This window comes from Rhipicephalus microplus, unplaced genomic scaffold, assembly GCF_043290135.1.
Source record: "Rhipicephalus microplus isolate Deutch F79 unplaced genomic scaffold, USDA_Rmic scaffold_15, whole genome shotgun sequence".
In the NCBI taxonomy this organism is placed as follows: domain Eukaryota; kingdom Metazoa; phylum Arthropoda; class Arachnida; order Ixodida; family Ixodidae; genus Rhipicephalus; species Rhipicephalus microplus.
In genome coordinates this window covers 25937255-25957701 of record NW_027464588.1, presented here as the reverse complement: position 1 = coordinate 25957701, position 20447 = coordinate 25937255, and the positions used below count along the sequence as shown (strand labels likewise).

Sequence of the window (20447 nt, the reverse complement as noted above, 5' to 3'; positions counted from 1 at the left end):
AATTTATGTGTCACCTCTGAAAAAAAAGCAAAAGCAAAATGTCTCTAGTTTTGAATATTTCATTATGGTAGCCTACATGTCACAAAATTTTAACATACGAGTATGTAAACCAAGCAGTACTGTTACAGTCTCGAATTTTCCACAGTATTTAGGGCAAGTTTAGCTTTTTTTCGCATTACGCAATTGGTCGAGCGCAACAAATGGGCATTAGCATTGGTCACAATGCCCTCAGTGGCGTTAGAGCAAAGTACGTTGAAGTATTTTATTGTACATGTAAAGCAAGATTTTTTGAAAAAAAAAGAAGAAAAAAAATGCCCCGGACCGGCGAACTGCTAAGGGGGATGCTAAAGTATCTTTCACTCACTGTCGTAGTTGCTTTAAAAATTTACTATACAAGAAGGTTAACTCAACAGGCAACGGTATAAACAAAGGTTTCTTGCATTCACGCTTAATAATTTATGGCTGGGCAATAACCGTCCTTGTTATAATCTGGCTAGATCCTGCAATTTTTACATTACTTTATTATGCACCATTATAGTGCTAGGAGACGTTCAGAAATGAGCACCACACACACACACACACACACCACACACACACACACACACACACACACACACACACATATATATATAAATATATATATATATATATATATATATATATATATATATATATATATATATATATATAATGAGATCTAAGGGACAATATTGCCAAGGAATGTATAAGGGAAGTTATTAGAACCAATGTAGTGTAAATAAGAAGAAAGAAAAGTGGGTGAAAAGACAACTTTCCGTGAGCAGGAAACGAACCTACAACCTTCGAATAACGCGTTCGATGCTCCAGTCACTGAGCTATCACGGAGGCTATCCCTCCAGCCGCTTTATTGGGTTTATGTTTTATATTTTCACCCACTTTTCTTTCTTCTTATTTACATTACATTGCTTTTAATAAGTTCCCCTTTACAATCCTTGGCTATATTGTCTGTTAGATCTCATAATGTTTTGTCAAAACACTCAAAAACGAGCCCTTAGGTATACACCTCTTTCTTATTTCCCTTCTCTCTCTCTCTCTCTCTCTCTCTCTCTCTCTATATATATATATATATATATATATATATATATATATATATATATATATATATATATAACATCAAAGCGAGCTAGCCGGCGCCAATTATTACTAAGACTGGTAATTCATTTCATTTTGAAGTTTACTAAGTGAACTTTAATACGGAGCCGCGCTTCGGCTGCGGCCAATAAAAGTGGTTGTAAAGTGCACCACACACAAAAAACTTCAATGTCAGGAACACGACCAACGGCGTGTATCTATCACCATGTTAATCGAACTTGCTTGGGTTTTTTAATAAAGCGCACCTGACGGTAAGTGCTAAATCGTGTAGAGCGCCGAACACATACGGAGCTTTTCCTTTTGATACGGCTGCTACACAAACCAGGAGAGTAAAAGCCTTATTCCCCCTGGAGTAAGTGTTGCGGCCACAAAACGACAACTGCAAAATACTAATTTTATTTGCACTCCAACCAAGCTGGACTGAACGAATTGTGTTTATGTGAATGTTCAGATTTACATTGGGCCATAATGCACATCGTAACATAGAGTCAGCAGTACCTAATTATTGCAGACTTATTATTTTGATTATTATATATCAATGAATAGAGAGCATGTACGCTGTGGACGTCACGGGAAATACTGTCTACGTCACAGTAGTGCCCAAAGAAGGACGATAAATATCAGGAAAGAATATTGCGCTTTTTTGTATTTTCGGAGCCTGGTGGGTGGCCCTTTAAGAATGAGACTCTGTCGATCACCTGTTTCGTGAAGATAAGACTGAACCCCGACCCACATTCTCAGACCCCAAGGAAAATATTAGTCCTAGATGTTCGCTCATACTTAGAGTTCCAGACAATTGTTCCCAAACCTTATGAAACCACTCAATATTACTTCTTGTGCAGTAGAGAACCTGGAGAATGTACCAAATTTTAGCTGCCTTCCCCCTCTAAAAAACAAACGTTACAAAACGTGGATCTCACCAATATTGACAAATCTTGCCCACCCCAGCATAATGTATTCCTTGCAATTTCATTCACCTTGTCTCTCCAAAATAGCGTATTTTCCCTATATCTATCTAGTGGGACTCCTAGCTAAATAACTTTCATATATATCTTTCAATTTACGTACAATTTACGCTAGGAGAACTACAGTGCTTAATTTGTACTCGGGCTTAACACAAAACGGTAGCTTCTTCTTCAAACCACTAGGACGCGTCTCTCACTTGCAAACGTTTCGCTTTGCTACCGCCAGCTGGAGCCAGCGCGCGGACCCCGAGCTCGCACACTTTCTCTCTCCCTTCAGCAGCGTTTCGGCGAAACACCGGGACGCGGCGACCAGTTGTCTTTCAAGTCGCGTAGAGCGTTATGCACGCATCGCCGGCGAAAAAAAAACGCCAATAGAAAAAAAACGAAGGCACGTCGGCATCTCGCGTTTCACTCCCGTCGCGTTATTGCTTCGTTCAGCAGTGTTTCTCGACTCTCTCGCCCTGTCTTCTCGCGCAGGACCCTGGGCTGGCCTGCGTGATCGCGCCAGGAATGTTGTCAACGCCTCCTTTCGCCGCCACCGCCTGTGAACGACGAGTGGAACCGTACTCGCGAGACGCTTCGATTTCACACTCGACGCGATTCGCTGCTCGCATCCCGTCTGAAGACCGTCGAATTTCGCCACAGCCGTGAGCGGTCGGTGCTTTCAGATGTGTGAATTTCAACGTTCCGTTCAACGTTCCTCTGTGATTGACGACCAGAAACCTTTGGATTATCATTATCGTTCCGTTTGCGCGTGCTGTTTATATCTCCGGTAAAAAAAAAGTGATCTTCGTTATAGTGCCCGCATGTCCCATACGTGAAACTGCGAACATCCCTCAAAGTGCCACAGCATTTTCGTTGACTTTCGGAGAAGACGGAAATATCATCCAAACGTTAAAAATGACGTCAATGAATCTCATAAGGGAATGTCCGCTTCCTGAGTGCCAATATGACCGCGTGTATGGATAACGCTTTCATGCACCGATGTCTAGTATCCACCGAGCAGCATCGGCGATCAAGCGAGCTGGAATAACCAACCGGGAATTTCATTGTTCCCGCTACAGTGTGTGCCCGAGTGTGAGCAGCATTTGTTGGGTGTGTCATGAGGATGCGTTCCGATCGGATTGTGTCTGCCGCCAGGTTCCTAGCAATTCTGCTAGCCTGCCTGACTGTGGGCCATGCAGGTGAACTGCCAACTGTTCACATAGGTGAGTTTCTCATTCTTGAGCCCGTACTTTGGGTTTGGAGTTTTACTTTTTTAATTGAACCCACAGTGCACTTGGGCCAAAACGTTCTTGTACTTCTGGGGACACAGTGGTATACAAAGGTTGCCACAGGACTCTCTCCCATTCCTTACACTCTTAGTCAGGTCCTGGTTAAATGCTGGCTATATTACGGAGAGCAGACGTAAAATGTGCAATTTCATCTCTATATCCAGCACTTCAAGCGGGACCTGATTAATAATGTAGTAGCGAATATCAGGTTTGCTCCCTAGCGCTGGTGTTTTAAAGGTAAAAAATTGAAAGAGGGAAACGTCACAAAGTAGTTTCAATTAAAATCACTCGAAAAACAAAGAAAAAAACGCCATTGGCTCGCAAAAAATAAGCAGTAGCGTTTGCGTGGCCTTCTTCTCTGACAATATCAAATTCTTTGTTGCGACAATCGCAGTCGACCAACAAGCAGGAGGTCCCGGAAAAAAATTAAAGGGCCCTAAAGGTTCGCCTTTAGCAGTTGAGCGGGATAGCGATATCCGATTTCTAGTGCTTACTTCAAACACTCAATGCACGAAACCCTTTCGAACTTTGTGTGCTGTAGTTGGTGACCGTCTTTAAAACAAGAAGCCATTGTGATGAACACAATTTCTGACGTCCGCTGGCATTGGGTGCTTGTACCACACATTAGTACAGCAATATTTCTTGTTGCATTGGGAAACATCTATACAGGACGCGCCTGTTTGTGAACCATGAAAGCTACTTTCACTGTATCTCGAATCAGAGGAAGCTGTTTTCACTGCATTCACTAGCAGACGCGTGGCTGTGTGGTGGAACAACCACCTGCCATGAAAACGACGGGGTTAGATCCCCACTCTGACCCAGTATTTTGTATCATTTATTTTCTTTGCGTCATTAATTTTTGAGTCACGCATAAGATGATCGTTTTTCGCTCAAACCAACGACCTTGACGCTGCAATTTCTGGAAATTGCAGCGTCGCGTTAATTGCAGCCCTTACGCGTTGCAGCCCTTACGCGTTAAAACATACAGTGTCTCGGTGCTTTGCTTGTGGCCACTGCTACGAAAAATCTCACATTGTTTATTGAACGTCGTTGAGGTGCGTTTAAAAGTTAAGCACTAAAGTATGGATATGGGTGGCAAAGATATGTAATCTCTATGCTAAGAAAACAACACCCGTTGTTGAAGGTAATCTTCTCATAAATATTCTAAAAAGGTCATTGCGGGACGTATGCGGAGGCTGATACTGAGTCGATACTGTGTTGGCCTCAGTGGTTCATGGGCTTAGCTGAAAGGTCACAGCCGGGTATATGTGTAGGCGACGTTGCCTGCACGTGTCAACGATATTACAGAAAAGTATTGTGGCTAGTCTTTATTGCTTCACTTTGATGTTTTACTTTCAAATGTGTGTATGACACTACCTTTGCGTTGATATCTCAGCAGAGTCATGAAAACTCGCATATCATATATCACGAATGCGGTGGCCTGGGGTGCGTAAGCTACGCCACTTTGAGGACCATGAGTTCATCGCCATAATTCAGCTGTATGTAGTACACGGTGACCCACCTATTGCGTAGTAGACATTTTCTTGTTGGCGTTTGAAAGGAGACCTACATACGTTTGGCGTGGCTTTCTTTTTGTTTTTCAATTGCACTAATTTACTAGTGCTGAAGTTACGGTGGTCACTTCCGTTTTGTACAACCTGGTGCCAGACCTGGTGGAATTTATAGCTTTGTGGTCGTAACCTTTTGGCTGCCAGTTAGACGTCTTTCATTTAAAGAAGTTGGAAAAAGGATATATTGGAGAATAATGCACCCGAAGTTGTCCCAGTGAAAATGGTTACCAAGTAACATTTGTACAATTGTGCTTCAGTTTTCTGCACCTAGCAAAGGCGTTTTCTTAGGTTGCTAAGGAGATTTTAGAACACGGTGGCTTAATCTGCGAATTTGACCCAAATATTGCTTTTCTCCGTCCACACAAAGTCAACACTTCATACTTTTCGCCTCTTTATAGCACAATACACTGTATGTCAAGGATTAATGTTGCCACAATAGTTTCTTTCTTGCTTAAACTGTTGAACAATTTCTGCGAAAGTCTTTGCAACACTTCGATAACACTCAAAGACGTTGCGAACAACACTGCTCAATTTCGAAGGCAAGATTGTGAACGACCGTTTCAATATATTGGCCTGTGATGTTATTTAGAAAAGCGAATCGTTAATTTAACGCGTATACACGCAATGGTCTAGTGAAAAAAAAATAAAAAACAGTAACGCTGGTAGCGTGCACAAGACGGTTGTTTGCGTCAAGATGACTTCACAAAGGCCATAAAGTAGTTTTCATTCCAAGTAACACAGAATTAAAAAATGCTGTGATGGATACCGTCATCGAGCACTCTATAAAAGGTGTTTGTTTTGGCGAAAACGGCTACTACGAAGGAGAAAAAATACGGCTGCATACCGCATTGCTATTATATGAAACATTTTGATCTGTCATTGCAGTGCGAAAGAAAGTTATCACAGAACCCGCTCGTACTGGCCGTACCACAATATGTGTTTCTCATGATTATAAGACTTTCTTTGAAAACTTGCGGAATGCGGTCCTATTTTCTTAGCTATTTTTTTCTGTGCCTTTTTTCTTTGACATTTAAATACTTTTTCATTCTTTCTATATCACAAAAAACACGAGAACAGTCATTAAAAGAAAGTTCTTGCCCTCGTATTTTTATCGCATCTCATATAAAACGTTCATCAAATTTCAGTCAGCCGCGTAACTTTGACGAAGCCTTCACATTTAGTGTTCCTTCAGTTAAGCTAATCACCGACACCTATTTGCCATTTTTTCTGTATGTGGTATTGTACTCTAATTAGCGCCTTTTCAGAATTAATTAGTTCATTAGCAACGAGGCGAGATAACTCGAAGTTAAACTGAACAAACCGGGACGGATAAACCAGCTGACCAGCCAGGAATTTGCGCTAAGGCACTGGCTTGGTGAAGATTGTTGAGGCGCTTTCTTTGACTCCATGTGCACTCAATAAAAAGGTAAGTGTAACTTCGCGTAAACTACATAGCTTGAATGCTTTTCTAATCACTTTAAAGATCATGCGTCATGTATTATTTTTTTATCTGCTACCACACACCTTAAACGTGTCTTTAGTCTCCTCCACGACAAAGATACAAGCAAGGAGTGGTGATCAGATTAACTGTGCACAGTCTTATAGTTCTCCATGGTCGGAAGATCACATCGCTCAATGGCCGACAATATTTCCAGTAGGAACTAAGGTGTTCTAGGGCTTTGCTCAAGGATGTGGATCTAGTATTCTAGGTCGTAAGGCCCCATATTTATGATGGCTGAATGAAGAAAAATAAACACCCATATGCATATATTTCTGTGCATGTTAATGAACTCGAACATCTTGCAAATAACTTAGTGTCCACCACTTGAGCATGCCATTCTCGAAGAACAACTTCATTACACCACCGTATGGGTGTTTTCTGTAACGAGTCAACAAACTGAGCTCTGTTCTCTGATGCTTAGTACTTTCACAAATATCATAACTGATAGCCCAGAAAAGAACGAACTATCATTTTTTCTCCAGTATGACGTATTTATTCATCTGCATTTCATACGCTTGGGCAAATTTGAAGTGCAGTGACATTGTGTAGACGTAGAAGAGTTTGGTTGTTAGTACAGATAATAATTTGCTTTCGGTCGTGATCATTTATCTCTTACACCTCAGCTCTCCGCATTTAAATGAACTGATTTCTACCATGAATAATCTGCTATCTGTACCTTCTGCGTTTCAAAGGTAACGCATATTGAAAGACAAATTTTTGTGTAATTAGAAAAATACAGAAAATCAAAGTTGTGTTGGGTGAGTGTAATGCCCATACAAAGATCAGGATCTACGATCATATTGGAATCCAAGTATATCTGTCGCAGGCGAAATCAAGAAAAGACTAGAAAGTGCCACACTAGTGTGGTGCTGGCCCCCAAGTGGTCACATTAAGTACTCGCCAGCATTGCTTTGTTTAGGGAATATCTGATTGCTGTATAAAACAGCTGGTACCGTTGCAGCAAATACTGAGCTGGATCCCATATCAGTACGAAATAGTTTGGTCTGCCTCGTCTTTCTTGGCCTGTTCTGTTTGAATGGTCTGCGCGCATTCCCCCAGGCTTGTGCACTTTCCTGGTTTTTCTAAGCCCAATGTTTTGATTGTACAAACACACACACATACACACACACACGCATGCACGCACGCGCGCGCGCGCACGTAGGCAAGGAACGAAGGAAGCAACAAAAGGGAGAAGGCAGGGAGGTTAAGCAGAAAGACATCTGGTTGGGTATACCTAACGCTGGTTGATTAGGGAAGAAGGCAAGAAAGATGAGAAAGAGGGAAGGGAAGGATAAAAGAAGATACTGACAGTGATTTCACTGCAGCGTGTAGAACTCGACCACAAGCCGTAAGCGTTCGCACATACCCGTCTTTTTCAAGAAACATAAGAGGGTTTTCACTGCCTTGTCTGCTGTCGAGGGATGTGGACACTGTTGTAATAGCACATGCGTAGAAAGAGGCCGATCTTTGAGCCGCCGCATTGCGTTGTCAAGTACTTGTCTGTCTGAGGCAAATCGAAGACAGTGGCACAGTAGGTGTTCGATATATTCATTGGTGCCGTAAACATTGCATGCCGCACTGTCAGACATTCCTATTACCTTAGTACAAGCTTTCGTGAAAGCAACTCCCACCCAAAGGCGATAGAGAAGCAAAGCTTCACGTCGATTCAGGACGGGTGGAGGCCGACATCTTAGTGAATGGTCAAGTTCGTGTAGTCTTGTACATCGTATGCTTGGTGCGTTCCACTCAGTCAGTGTGAGACTGCAAGCCAGTTGACGAATCTGCCTCGCCGTGTCCGCTCATGAAAGCGGAATCGAAACGCTGTTCGCTTCTTCGCGTGATGTGCGAGCAGCATGATCTGCAGAATCATTTCCGCTTGTATCACAATGTCCAAGTAACCATTGAAAGACGTTGTGGTGACTTTTTTGTACTAAGAGGTGGTGAAGTTTCACGGTTTGCTAGGTTAACTGGTCAGCATGATCTGCAGAATCATTTCCGCTTGTATCACAATGTCCAAGATAACCATTGAAAGACGTTGTGGTGACTTTTTTGTACTAAGAGGTGGTGAAGTTTCACGGTTTGCTAGGTTAACTGGTCGTGGCATCCACGTCGGAGGCCCAGCAGTTCTTGCCAAGAAACCCACCGTAAGTGATTAGCCCAATGAGACGCTGACAAGCAGTCGAGGCAAAAATATCGTATTCTCTATACTGACGTAAAGTGACATTGTTATTGTCGCCTCCCTTTACGTCATGTGGATGCTTCCGTCTGGTAGATTCTCAAAAGTTGCAGATGGTAAAGCACTTCCGGATGACACTAATCCTATAAACCGAGCACCGGTTCGTGAGTGCCGACCACGCATTGATTGGCAAATGTGCCACGTATGGTGCATATCTTCTATATGCTCAAGAAGTCATACAACTAAATGAAGTGCATTAGTTACCCTATGGTTGGTGTTTGGCTGTGTGTGGAACTGAACGTGACTACGGGCAGTGCTTTGCAGTGTCTGGTGCAACCACTTCGACATGGCTGTCTCAGTGACATCAGTGCGAGCCATCTATAGCGCGAAACGCACACATGTATGTAGTAGACTGTGTTTCAGTCTTCGTTAAAAACTCTCCAGCGCATTTCTCGTTTTAGTTCGCTGTGTACGTCGGGTACTGCTTCCGTGCCCAGACGTAGTTCCAATCTTGCAAGTTTTGTTTGTCGATCGGGGTTGTCGATCTACGAAGCGAATCAATTGACAATGGAAATAGCCACAAAGTCACTATCACTGTGACAGCATTAGCACTTGGTGTTCGGAGGGCTGCTAATATGCTGGTATATCAACCTATACTATACATTTTCGTTTATGAAACATTAGCTGAGGAAGCAATTGTAAAGTTTACACTATGACCGCGAAGCTATACAAGCCATCTTCAAGTAACGCGGTCTGCACCCTGACGCCCCGAAAAAAAAAACTACCCTGTGTTTGTCAGTTTGATAGAACTACGAATGTACTCAAGCCACACTCAGCACATAACAAAAAAAAGTTGTACATGATGAAAAACTGCACGTATACATTTTAAATAAGGTTCTGTTTCAGCGAGTTCAGTAAAAATTAATGGAGAACGCTCGTGAGTGACGCTAGAAAAAGAGAGTCCTTGCAAGCTTCCCTACTCTTCGAGAAGACCAACTTATAGCTTGCGAGATTGTTTCCATTGAAACCCGCTTCCAGTGAAATTACACAGCGAGCAAACGAAGGCAAAGAAAAAAAAAAGTAAGTAATTGTGTGGGTCCCAATCTTTATTGGCTAAAATATTGTACGCAAATGACAGCACTGTAGCGGGATCATAAACGAAAACTGCCCCGGTTGGCAACCAACGGTTCATTTAAGTTTAACGACTTCCGCCTTTTCGCCAGATCGGCGCACAAACGGCCGTGATCAAGCTCGTCATCGTCGTGTTCGTTTTTCTGCGATTCGCGATTCGTGCTCTCTGAAGGGCACAATTTGAAAACTACCTAAAGCGCCCCCTCGAGCCTCCACGCCCCTTCCCGGACTCCCAGGCTGGGAGTCCGTCGTGGTTCCATACCGCACGGCTGCCGTCGAAAAAGCGATACGACCAGGGAGCCACGGGAAAATGCAGATAAATGAGCGTTGCGGGGAACGAGGATAAGTCACTCCCAAATAGCACTCGTTTTGAGTGCGTGCGGTTACCCCGGTATCCACGCTGCATTTTTTCTTGGCCTTGCAATTCTTTTTTCGTTGTTGTTTCTTGCGCAGCTCTTTGATGCCTTTCCCAGCTTGCGCGAATTCGGTGAGAGATATTGTAACGAGTTCTTCGGAGTACAAAAAGGAAGCACTGTAGGAATATTTTGTGATAGAATGGAAAGCTTGATCAGTTGGAATGAAGAGATTCTTGGTAACGTTTCGGCGCGCACGCAGTCGACAGGAAAACGAAACGCAAGGAGACAAACAATCGCGATTTTTCGCTTATTTGTCTCTTCGCCTTCTCTTTTTCAGTCCTCTGTGTGCGCGCCGACATGTTACAAAAATGTCACTGTAGTAAATAATATTCTACTGGCTTGATACAATGAGCTTATGGACGCGAAAAAATTTGTGAAATGTTTCAATTGCTGTAAAACTTAATGGCATCCTGTTAATATTCATCGTGTGATCTGCCCTACTCCCTCTTCCCCTGCAACGAGATATAACAGGAATCATTTATTTTATGTGAGCTGGCCCGCACTATCTCCCATATAATGTCCATTATCATGGCCTAACGCTGTAGTAACCTAAGTAACATTTTATGACCATTATCTAGTTTAGACGCATGATCTAGAACTTCTACTCATTTTCGCGTGCTGGAGCTCGTTTTGCAGAAATGCTGGTGTAGGTGGTGGCGTAGTTGGTACTGAGCAAAAAAAAACAAAAAAACATTGTCATCTGTGAGATGTAAGCTCGAGATAAAATCAATCAATAAATAAGTAATACAAACTCTTCAGTGCAAGCTATATTTAAAACACGCCTTATGAGGCCGCGCCAGTGCTGGATACTGCTTTAAGAAAAACAGCGAATACATCTGCGTGAAATTTTATGGTGGGAACTAGCATTGTAATAAATAATTACTAGTTAACGAAGAAAAAAAAAGAAAATGAACAGAATGGCAAGAAAGTCGGAACACACAAGCGAAGACGTAATTCAAATGAGGACGAAAAAATATAAGAGTGGTACGTCTTTTATTATTTGCGTATTCCTGCATTAATATAGGAGCATATTGTTTAGGAGGGGTATTTGCGAGCCCATTTATTTTCGTGCTCAGCGGCGTAAAGGTGAATCGAGGCGTGCAGTGCGAGTTTTGTACAACTGGGGACAATAAGCTAGCCACGTAGCAAGTTTACGTATAGGTATGAATAGTTAAGCTACTAGGGACAAATCGCGACATAGCGGTGCGCTTAACCCGAATAAATGGCAGCCGTAATTTGAGCTTTTCTAGATGGCATTATTTATAGCTAAAATATTCGTGTACAGCAGTTGAGTAATGATTTACGAATACTGCGCTGCCTATCTACGTACACATCTAAAAAGAAAAATTTGCGCCATAAATTGAACAGGAATATTTAGCTGAATGTTAGCTGTAACGGAAACTTCTGTACAGAGCGCACCACTTGTAAAGTTTGGGTCCCACAATAAGGCATTTCAGTAATTTGATTGTTCATTGGGCATTCTTTTTATAACGTCCAGTGTCAGGATATGTATCCTTAAAATCTACATCGGAGAACCAGGTGAAAAATCAGGTTGCTGGTGGTACAAGTGTAAACGCTCTAATACAGCGATTTTGATTGTACTCAGGTCAAGCAGGTAGAGCGCCTCTTTGAAGAATATTGCGAAAGGCAAAGTACATACAATAGAATATCCTACTTATGGCATAACCAGCGATGGATCATTGGAACGAAGCCACGATGTTAGTGAAGCCCTGGAAGGGAAGGTGTAATTTGGTGCTATTAGACTTATTTTATGTTGGCGTAGTAAGGCTAGAAATATTGAACAATAAAAAAAGGCGTATTCTTGCTAGGTTGTTCATGACTATCCATCATCCCCATACGTGCTCACTGTGAAGTGCCATTTCACAATGTGGTAACGTGATGGCCTTAAAGAGCTGGCTTTGCAATAATTCAGTTGTAGTCGGTCTGGTTACAAAGAAATATTAAAAATATGCGCATCAGACTCAAATACACGCCTTTTGAGTGGCAAGCGGATGTTCAGCTATCAAACCACGCACATGTTTGAAATCGGCCCGGAAAAAAGAATAGCCATATGAATGTCACGTGTTGAGTTCAGTCCCCTTAACGCTAGTTACATGGCCTGGTATCGAAGCGCACAATCGCAACAGGCATCGGAACGTGTGAATTATGCAACGAGCGGTAGTATTAAGGTACACTTATTAAAGACCGTTGAGGCATTTTATCATCATCATCACCGTGTGTAGCTGAAGCGCCTACAATGTGAGCAGGTGCGAAGGTTCGCGTGTTGCCCTATGGACGTGTGGTGGGAACTTCATTGGCTCGCGAAAGGAAGAATGATGGCGTACTTGGCACTTACCAACTGTTCTTGCAGCAGTAATTCTACAACAGCTTGAAGCGGCTAACGTTACACGCGCAGCAGTTTTTTTTTTGTGGCATGGTGGGGGCTTTCATTGAGATTTGATGCAAAGCTAGTAATTGAGAAGTATACGCGCGAAGAGCCTGATTTGGTTATAATGTTTTACTCCTGAAAGTCATGCTGAAAGGGCGTCTAAGTTTGACCGCATAGTTGTTTTTCACAGCTCGCACACAATGCTTTCGCACTTTAACTTTAAGGGTCCCTGAAATGGTCTTTCTTTTTGCTCAGATTTTGTCAGTGTTTAGGCTACACCACGTTCGTATCATTCCCTTCATAAATTAAGCCAAACACTTTGTATTAAGACAGCCACGGGAAACTATACGGGGCACTTGTTTTGAACGCTGCTCTTTATCCTAGTGTCATTGAACGTCAAACCCTCGAATGCGCACTGGCAGTGTTCCTGGCGAGTTTAGCAGAGCCAGCTTCTCCGTAGACCGGGTTGATTGGCGTATCATGGAAGAGGTATTTGCCCTGCAGTGGGCGTAGTCGGGCTGATGATGACGATGATGATGATGATGATGATGATGATGATGAGCTTCTCCGTATAGCACACGACTGCCGATTTAGATCACGGGGTTGTTGAGGGCGGCTACGAGAGCCGCCACAATACTGCCAGTGGTTCTTACTTTATTAGAAAAAAAGTTGTATGCCTCATGAAACACGGAAATCGGCCGGCGTCGGTGGCCTCAATTATAGAGGGAGGCGAATAATAATACATCTAACGATTACGTCCTTACCTATTGTCAACATGATCATAGAAATTTCCAGAATAAGAGAGCTCGACATGATGCCGTTGCATGAAGTCACTGCCGGGTCAAGGGTGTACTGATACTGAAGGCAGGGTACAATATGGTAAAGTGTTGAGAAGTTGCGAAACCTGTGATCTTGGAGGCATCGTAAAACCGCGTAAGTTCTTGGAAGCTTGTTGGTTGTTGCGTAGCGCTACGTAACTGGTTGTTACGTAGCGACTGCACTCGCCATTGCCTCACATACGCTACGCAATGACGCGGATTTACAATTCACCTGCCGCTAGATTTGCAGCATATATTAGAGCTATGCTGATTCGTGATGCCCGAGAAAAGAATCTTCGCCATAACGCAATCGCAAGCTTACACCTACGTGAAGCAGTCTGTACCGCAGGCAGGCGACTCTCATATTCCAACACCGCATGTCCATAGAGTGACGTAGACTAAGCATATTTAACGTCATCGCATACCGGAGCTGGGTATTATGAAACAAAGTAGAACCGAAGTTGGAAGTTCCAAACTCTGTTCTGCTGACACTGCGTTGCGTAGCAGATCACACGTTTGAAGTCTTAAAAAGTTAAAAATTTTACGCAGCGATCTAAAATCATTTCACAAGTGTTCCTAAGGACTTCCTTAACAGTTGAATGCCATGGCACAAAAGAGAGAGAGAGAGTGAGAGTTTATTAGAAGACAGAGAGGTCGGCCTGAGCTAGTTCGCTCTAGCCTGCTACTCTACACAGGGGATAAGGGAAGGGGGTAGGAAAGAGGGATGAAGGGTGATGATGGGGACAAGAAGAGGTGGTGCGTATGTACAGTAGCCACTTAGCATAGTACCCTACAGTCTAGTATCTAGTCCAGTGCTTTTTATAAAATCTAAAACAGCCTTTGTAGCAGTTTTGACACTGTTTGGTCGTTCATTGCTAACAATATGTGGCTTTCACTCAATGGCGGTCGCCCGATGCTTTCCAACGTTGCAGTTAGCATTTTTCTTTGCGCCACGTATAATGCACAGTCACAAATTATACGAGCTAAAGTTTTGCTCACTTGGCAGCACTCACCATTCGGGCTGTTCACACGGCAGATTAGGTGGGTGTAGTGGCGAGTGAAGGCGATGCCCAGGCGAATCTAATGCAGTATATTAGCATGTCTTCGGCTGATATTTTCTGGAAGACGAAAAGTCATACCGGGGTCTGTTGCACGCAGACGCTTGTTCCGGTAATTTGGTAGCGACCAGTAAGTGGCAGCAAATTCGCGCATGAGCGATCTCAACAATGTGTTGACGTCACTTCGCGAATATGGTACCTAAACACAAAATTGTCATAATGGCATAAGGTTCACTTTGAATAGGAGTCAAGAACCTAACAACCTGGACACTCTGTTCTGTTGCTAACATACGACATTTAAATAATACTAAAATTCAGCGTTGCCGCACGTGACCTAGACGACCAACGAGGACTTGTCGCCAGGGACCGGGCGGCGATTGCGGCCAGAGGATTCCTGGAATAGGGGACCCTCCCACCTAGGGTGACCCCGAGCTCACAAACTCGGGAACACTGATTAGAAAAAACAAATGTTTATTTCATCATCATCAGCGTTTCATGTCTGCGCTCATAAGATGGCCACCTATGTCTGCATATATAATGCCCTTTCAACATCATGCGGTTTGGTAAGCCATGCAAAAAAAAAAAAACAAGTTGTAAATAGCAGATATCAGCCTAGAAGCGTGGACGTGTGGGCTTGTGAGATATTAGGAAATTACTTTGAAGCGCAAAAAAAAGCAAGAACTCTTCTCTTCTGTCCTTGTTTTTTTGAGACTTCAAAGTTGTTTTTTAAAGATAGCAGTGGCGGCAAAACGTAGTTCTTATGACTACCATGCATATCTTGACACAATACATTGCCCGCTGAAAAGGTTGAAACCTCTAAACTGTGAAATTTTGTTTCTTTCTTTTATCATTAGCAGCATGATTTTGTGTTTATTTCTTAAAAAAACGTGTGCCCGCCTAAATCTGGTGAGAAGGTACAGCCCAAGATGTTTCCTCCTACTTCATAAATCCTAATATTCAGTCTTGTTGCTAAGCCATCGCTCTTCAGCTGCTGGCAAAATACCTATCCCAGTGCAGGACAAGAGAGATATTAGTGTTAGAATGAAAACTTCGAATGAAAGGGAAAGGCTGTGAAGGTTCCCCTGCGCTTCTTGCGTGCCAGCGGCCTCTTTAAATGACTGTAATTGGAACGCCCTGCTTGTGAGTACATGCGTATTTTTTCCTAATTTATTTTATCTCTATCTATCTCTATCTGCTTTTCGACCCTTATTTTTCCGCCCCTGTACAGGGTAGCAAATCGGTTCTTCTAGGTTAACCTCTCTGTCTCTTCCTTTTACTTATTTCTCTCTCCTCACTTGACAACACCAACTCCTTTCACTCTCACTCGGACCGCAATAAAGGGTTCGCCGCACAATCCCCGAATTCAGCCGTGCAAGTTCAGTTTTCCCCAAGACGTCCCGACTGATTGGGCAGCGTCCCTTATAATTTGTTTTAAGCGCTTCCTTCCTTGATAAAGCGTGTCCGTGGACTGCATACGTGCACCTCGCACTTCGTAATCAAGCGCACTTCGAAAACTCATTACGTTCAATGCCTATCTCGATTCAGTTTTCACTAGTTGATTGACTAATATTTCAATAAGAGCTCATGAAGTGATATTGCGAATACATACCAGAACGTTGTGATAGAAAATGGTACGCGCGTACGTGATGCCGGGTACCAAGGTACCTGGAAGAGCTACAATTGCACCGGCGCGTTTGTTTTCTAATATATTCTTTTGAAAACATTGCGTTTCTGCGTGCCACTGAAGCGCATCTTAGAAGGCACGGAGAAAGTATGGCACGATTAATATATGTTTCCCCAGGTGTCACAGCGATCTCAGTTACTCACAGAAAAAAGTGTCTGCTTCTTTAATAAACTCACGCAATTTTTCTTCATTATTATACATTTGGGAACTGGGCTCTCTTTTAAATAAACTCAGGCTCCCATATAATCTTTGTCCTGTAAATCTCTAAACGTCAAGCAGAATAATCGATGTCGCACCAATTTCATCTTTAGAAAACCTATTTTGACGTTCGCAAAATCAGAAGTGATACACCAGTATCGCTCGGTAGAAAGGGAAGTTGCGTCATTCGTTGCTCGTACCAATAGAGGAGCTAAGGCACGTTGCCGGGCTAGTTGGTTGAGATTCATCATTTTTCACTGGTGGTTCAATAGAGGAGGTTGTTCAGAGTGATTTTCTGTTAAGGATATAGGTATGCCTTCATAACGGCGAAGAGCACGAAAAAACAGAGACCCCTGAATAACACGAGAAAAAGCGCTTTGTCTAGTGTTGTCTTTTTTAAACTTCACCGTTCTTTCTAGCATTTGAATAACATTAAAAACAATATTTATTGCTTGTAGGCTTAGTCGTCAGACCTTTTGCACTGAGATTGGCTATAAGATAGATATGGTAAGGTACAGGGTACAGTCAAAGAGATGTAAATTCCTCAATTGGACTTTTTTACTTTCTGTCTGAACAGGAGTGCGAGTCTGTCATAGAAGCAACTAAAATACGTTAATCTTATGATATTAACTAACCTCACCTAATAATAGCCTCTTACCTCACCTAATAATAGTCTTTTATTTCCGATACTCGGTACATCAAGCTCATTGCGTGTGTATTGAAGCTCACGTTTAGGACGCCACGTTTATAAGACCCAACGGAACACTATTTTGGGTGCAACGATAGTCAATTTTGGGGGCTTTATGTTCATTTTACGTTAGACCACATATGTGAGCGTTCTATTATTACACAAAGGTATTTTTTGTATCACGATCATTACTTGTATATTCTTGTGTCTAGACTTGTTTAAAATGCTGTTGTCATGCGAGGATGTGTTGATCTAACCGCATGATGACCGGAGACATTCTTAGATGCGTTATTAATTGCATTTCGGGTATTTTCCTTCACGTTAGGGTGATGCTCCTTGATATGCTTTTTTGTTTGTGACATGTTTGTGATATGTTTGTGATATGTTCGTGCTTTTTTACATGAGTGCGTTAACGTATTCATTTCCTATGCACCACAACGTTTGTAGGTTTTATGCTTGTATTATATGCTCCATTAATATTCACGAGCTAAGGAGCAACTTACGCCTGATTTTTTCGCAATATAGAGTTTTTTTTACGTTATACCAACAAAAAAAGACAGTGTCCTGCAAAAGACAGTGTCCTAGCAAAATATATTTACCGCATGCGCGTAGGAAAGTCGGTGTAGATTTCATGATGGAAGTATGTTTGCGTCTGCTGTCTAATGTGAGTTTGACCCGAAAAAGAAGATCCTACCCTTCAAGATCAACCGCAACGCCGAAATGTTCAAACAACCGTCTTTTTCTCCACTTACCTTTTGTAATTCTGCCCGTACTAGAATTTTCGCACGACTGACACTCCTCGGAAGGAGCACTTCGACACTCACCGCATTGCGGGAATTATTCGATGGCCGCGAACATGCATTTTTCATGAGATCACAAGGCCGACTGCCGGCTCGTTGTTATGCTAGGCTTTGTCTTTCTTTTCTCGGCTTGGCGGATTCGGAGAAAAATTGTGCTCGGCCACTCGGCCCGCGCGAATGACGAATGGTGGGGGTGAGTAATGAGATGGGTCGAAATACCAGTGCTTAGATATGCCACGCCACTCGGACGAAAAGACAGAAATAGAAGAGGGTACCGGTGATCCTGAGAAGCGGAGCGATAGATTGCCATGGCTCCAGCAATTTATTCATTGAGCCTCGTCACATCAATATCTTGCTGGTATGTTCTTTCATTTGGCTTTTGTTAAGCCTCCCTCCCTAAATAGGATATTATTTTTTTAGTTTTGCTCTTGTAGAGTTGCTATTAGAAAGGAATATTTTTAATTGTGTACTTTTTGTAAACAACACAGGCTGTCGAAAGAACGAGCATTGAAGAGCCGTGAAAAATTTTAGCCATTTAGTTTCACCCGCCCAAGCAGCAGTGCAGGGCATACTTGCATCGCTGACAAGAAGGTTTATTTTGTTGTAGGCTAGTCTATCACTTCGTACAATTCTGGGATATCACTTTCTGGAATACCAATAAAAATGGTTTTTCTGCAAGGTTATCATAAGATATCATACGTCTTTGCTTTCCTGACATCTTGGTCTTTTGGAAAGAAAACAATTCATGCATTAGGTAACACTAAGTACCAGTGCATAAGTTTTTTTCTGTTAGAGATATAGAGGCGTAGAGGTTTAATTACGGCTTGCTCACAACTAACACAGAGCCTCAATAACGGGAAAGCGGCATTCTATTTTTCCGTAATTTGGGAAACAATTAGACAATGTTTACAGAATATTCTGTCACATTTTTTATCAAACAGGGTGATATCACCTCATTAGACAGGTCACAGAAAACTTGCAATATATTCATAGATTTCTGGCGGTGGTACTCCGTGAGGTAACTAAATTGCCTTATTTGCTTCAGAAGCACTCGTTAACAGTGACGCATCTTAGGACAAGGCTTCAAGTATATGCTAGTCGAACGCAGGTATTTCATGCATTTGTGCAATATTTATGTCGTTATTGCGATAAAAAATGGCAGTTGATATAATGAAGAACTAAGGATACGTGGTTCAACGAAGCTTTGGGCGCGGGAATAAGCAAGGTGTTAGCTGAGGAAGCGTTAGCAAGAATCGGAAGAGCCCAGTGATGTTATAGGTTCACCTGGATATCCAACAAGTCAATTGGACGGTTGTATGAATGTATTGGTGTGGATTACATAATCTTCTCTAATTTAACTATAGTCAGCGTGTGCTGACGACGACTTTGCCGAGGTGTGAAATAATTCTTGACTTCTTCACTGGTCGAGTTGCACCCGCTAAATCAAGTAACAGAGAGGGTGCAATGATGGAGGTGAAAAGAACCGTTGGTCACCAAAATATCATATGAATATCTATGGCTTCAGCTGTAGTAATTACGTAAGTCATGGTTCATTTTGGTTCAATCATTTGTATACTCATATTTGGTCGAGAGAGCAGTTCACTACTCGCATCATCATGCAGTGTAGCTTGATTGAAATAATGAGAAGGCTGCTCTGCATTGAAGTGTATCTAAAAGTTTGCCAGCGGAACAGTTTAAGGTAGGGAATAGCGTTGCAATTTAGAAAAGAAAGCAACACCTACGGCATAGTCAGATATTGCGTTTACATATACGCAAGCATAATTGCAAAATTTTAGGAGAAGAGTTTGATCCCCTGTGACACCCCCCCCTTTGTGTACGCCCCTAAGTTATCGTGATGTTTGCCATTATTCAGTGTCATTCACTGTTTGCAGGTTTCGCATAAGGCCTCATAGTAACATCTCATTTGATTTTACGAGCAAAGGTTTTTTTTTCACTTGATAAGACAGATGCTTAGGCTAGCTCTTTATTAAAATCTTTTCTGCGGTGTTCTGCCTATCGTAAGGGTGTTGGAAATCCAGTGCTCTACTTTCCAATCCATAAGTTCTATATTCAGCATGCCTATGGTTTTTTTTTTTCACTTACACGATGCGATACTAAGTCATTTAGGCAGCCAAAAGGAAGCCGCGGCAAAAGGTAACAAAGAAAATATTATACCCCATCCTCTCTAAGCAGGCGTGCACCGTAAAAGTTTCGTGTGTGTATTCTGTTATTACACTCCTTCTTGATACGTGCGGCCTTGCGAGTTGCTCAGTGTTTGCTGTTTTTACATAGCCATTGAGAGAGGAAGTAATTTTACTCTTTGTGATTGCTGCGGGTAACTCAACACTAGCGTAGTTCAAAGAGGAAACTTAGAAGGGAATTCTATGCTGCTTTCCGGCATTTTGTGTTTGAAGCTTTGAACATTTGCTGTACGCTCTGCTATATGGTCACCATTCCAAGTCTAGCTGTTCTTTTTACGGACTGTAGGCCTGAATAGGAGCACGTTGTTCACGTCACGAGCGGCACCGGAATTCACGGGCATGTATAGTTATAAATAGACAGAGACGAAATAGCCGGCCTGAAGAATAGAGAGTCACGAATACACTCAGACTTCGTAATATGAGACCAGTGTTATTTTATGCTCTTT

General features: G+C 42.4%; 1 protein-coding gene across 1 annotated transcript in view; it reads left to right on the top strand.

The window, feature by feature from the left end:
- Window positions 1-1172: 1172 nt before the first annotated feature.
- LOC119173762 (glutamate receptor ionotropic, kainate 2) overlaps window positions 1173-20447 on the top strand; it is a 234997-nt gene continuing 215722 nt past the window's right edge. The window contains exon 1 of the mRNA XM_075883220.1: window positions 1173-3304. Within this exon, the coding sequence (XP_075739335.1) occupies window positions 3199-3304 (106 nt within the window). The 5' untranslated portion in view covers window positions 1173-3198. The remainder of the gene's footprint in view (window positions 3305-20447) is intronic.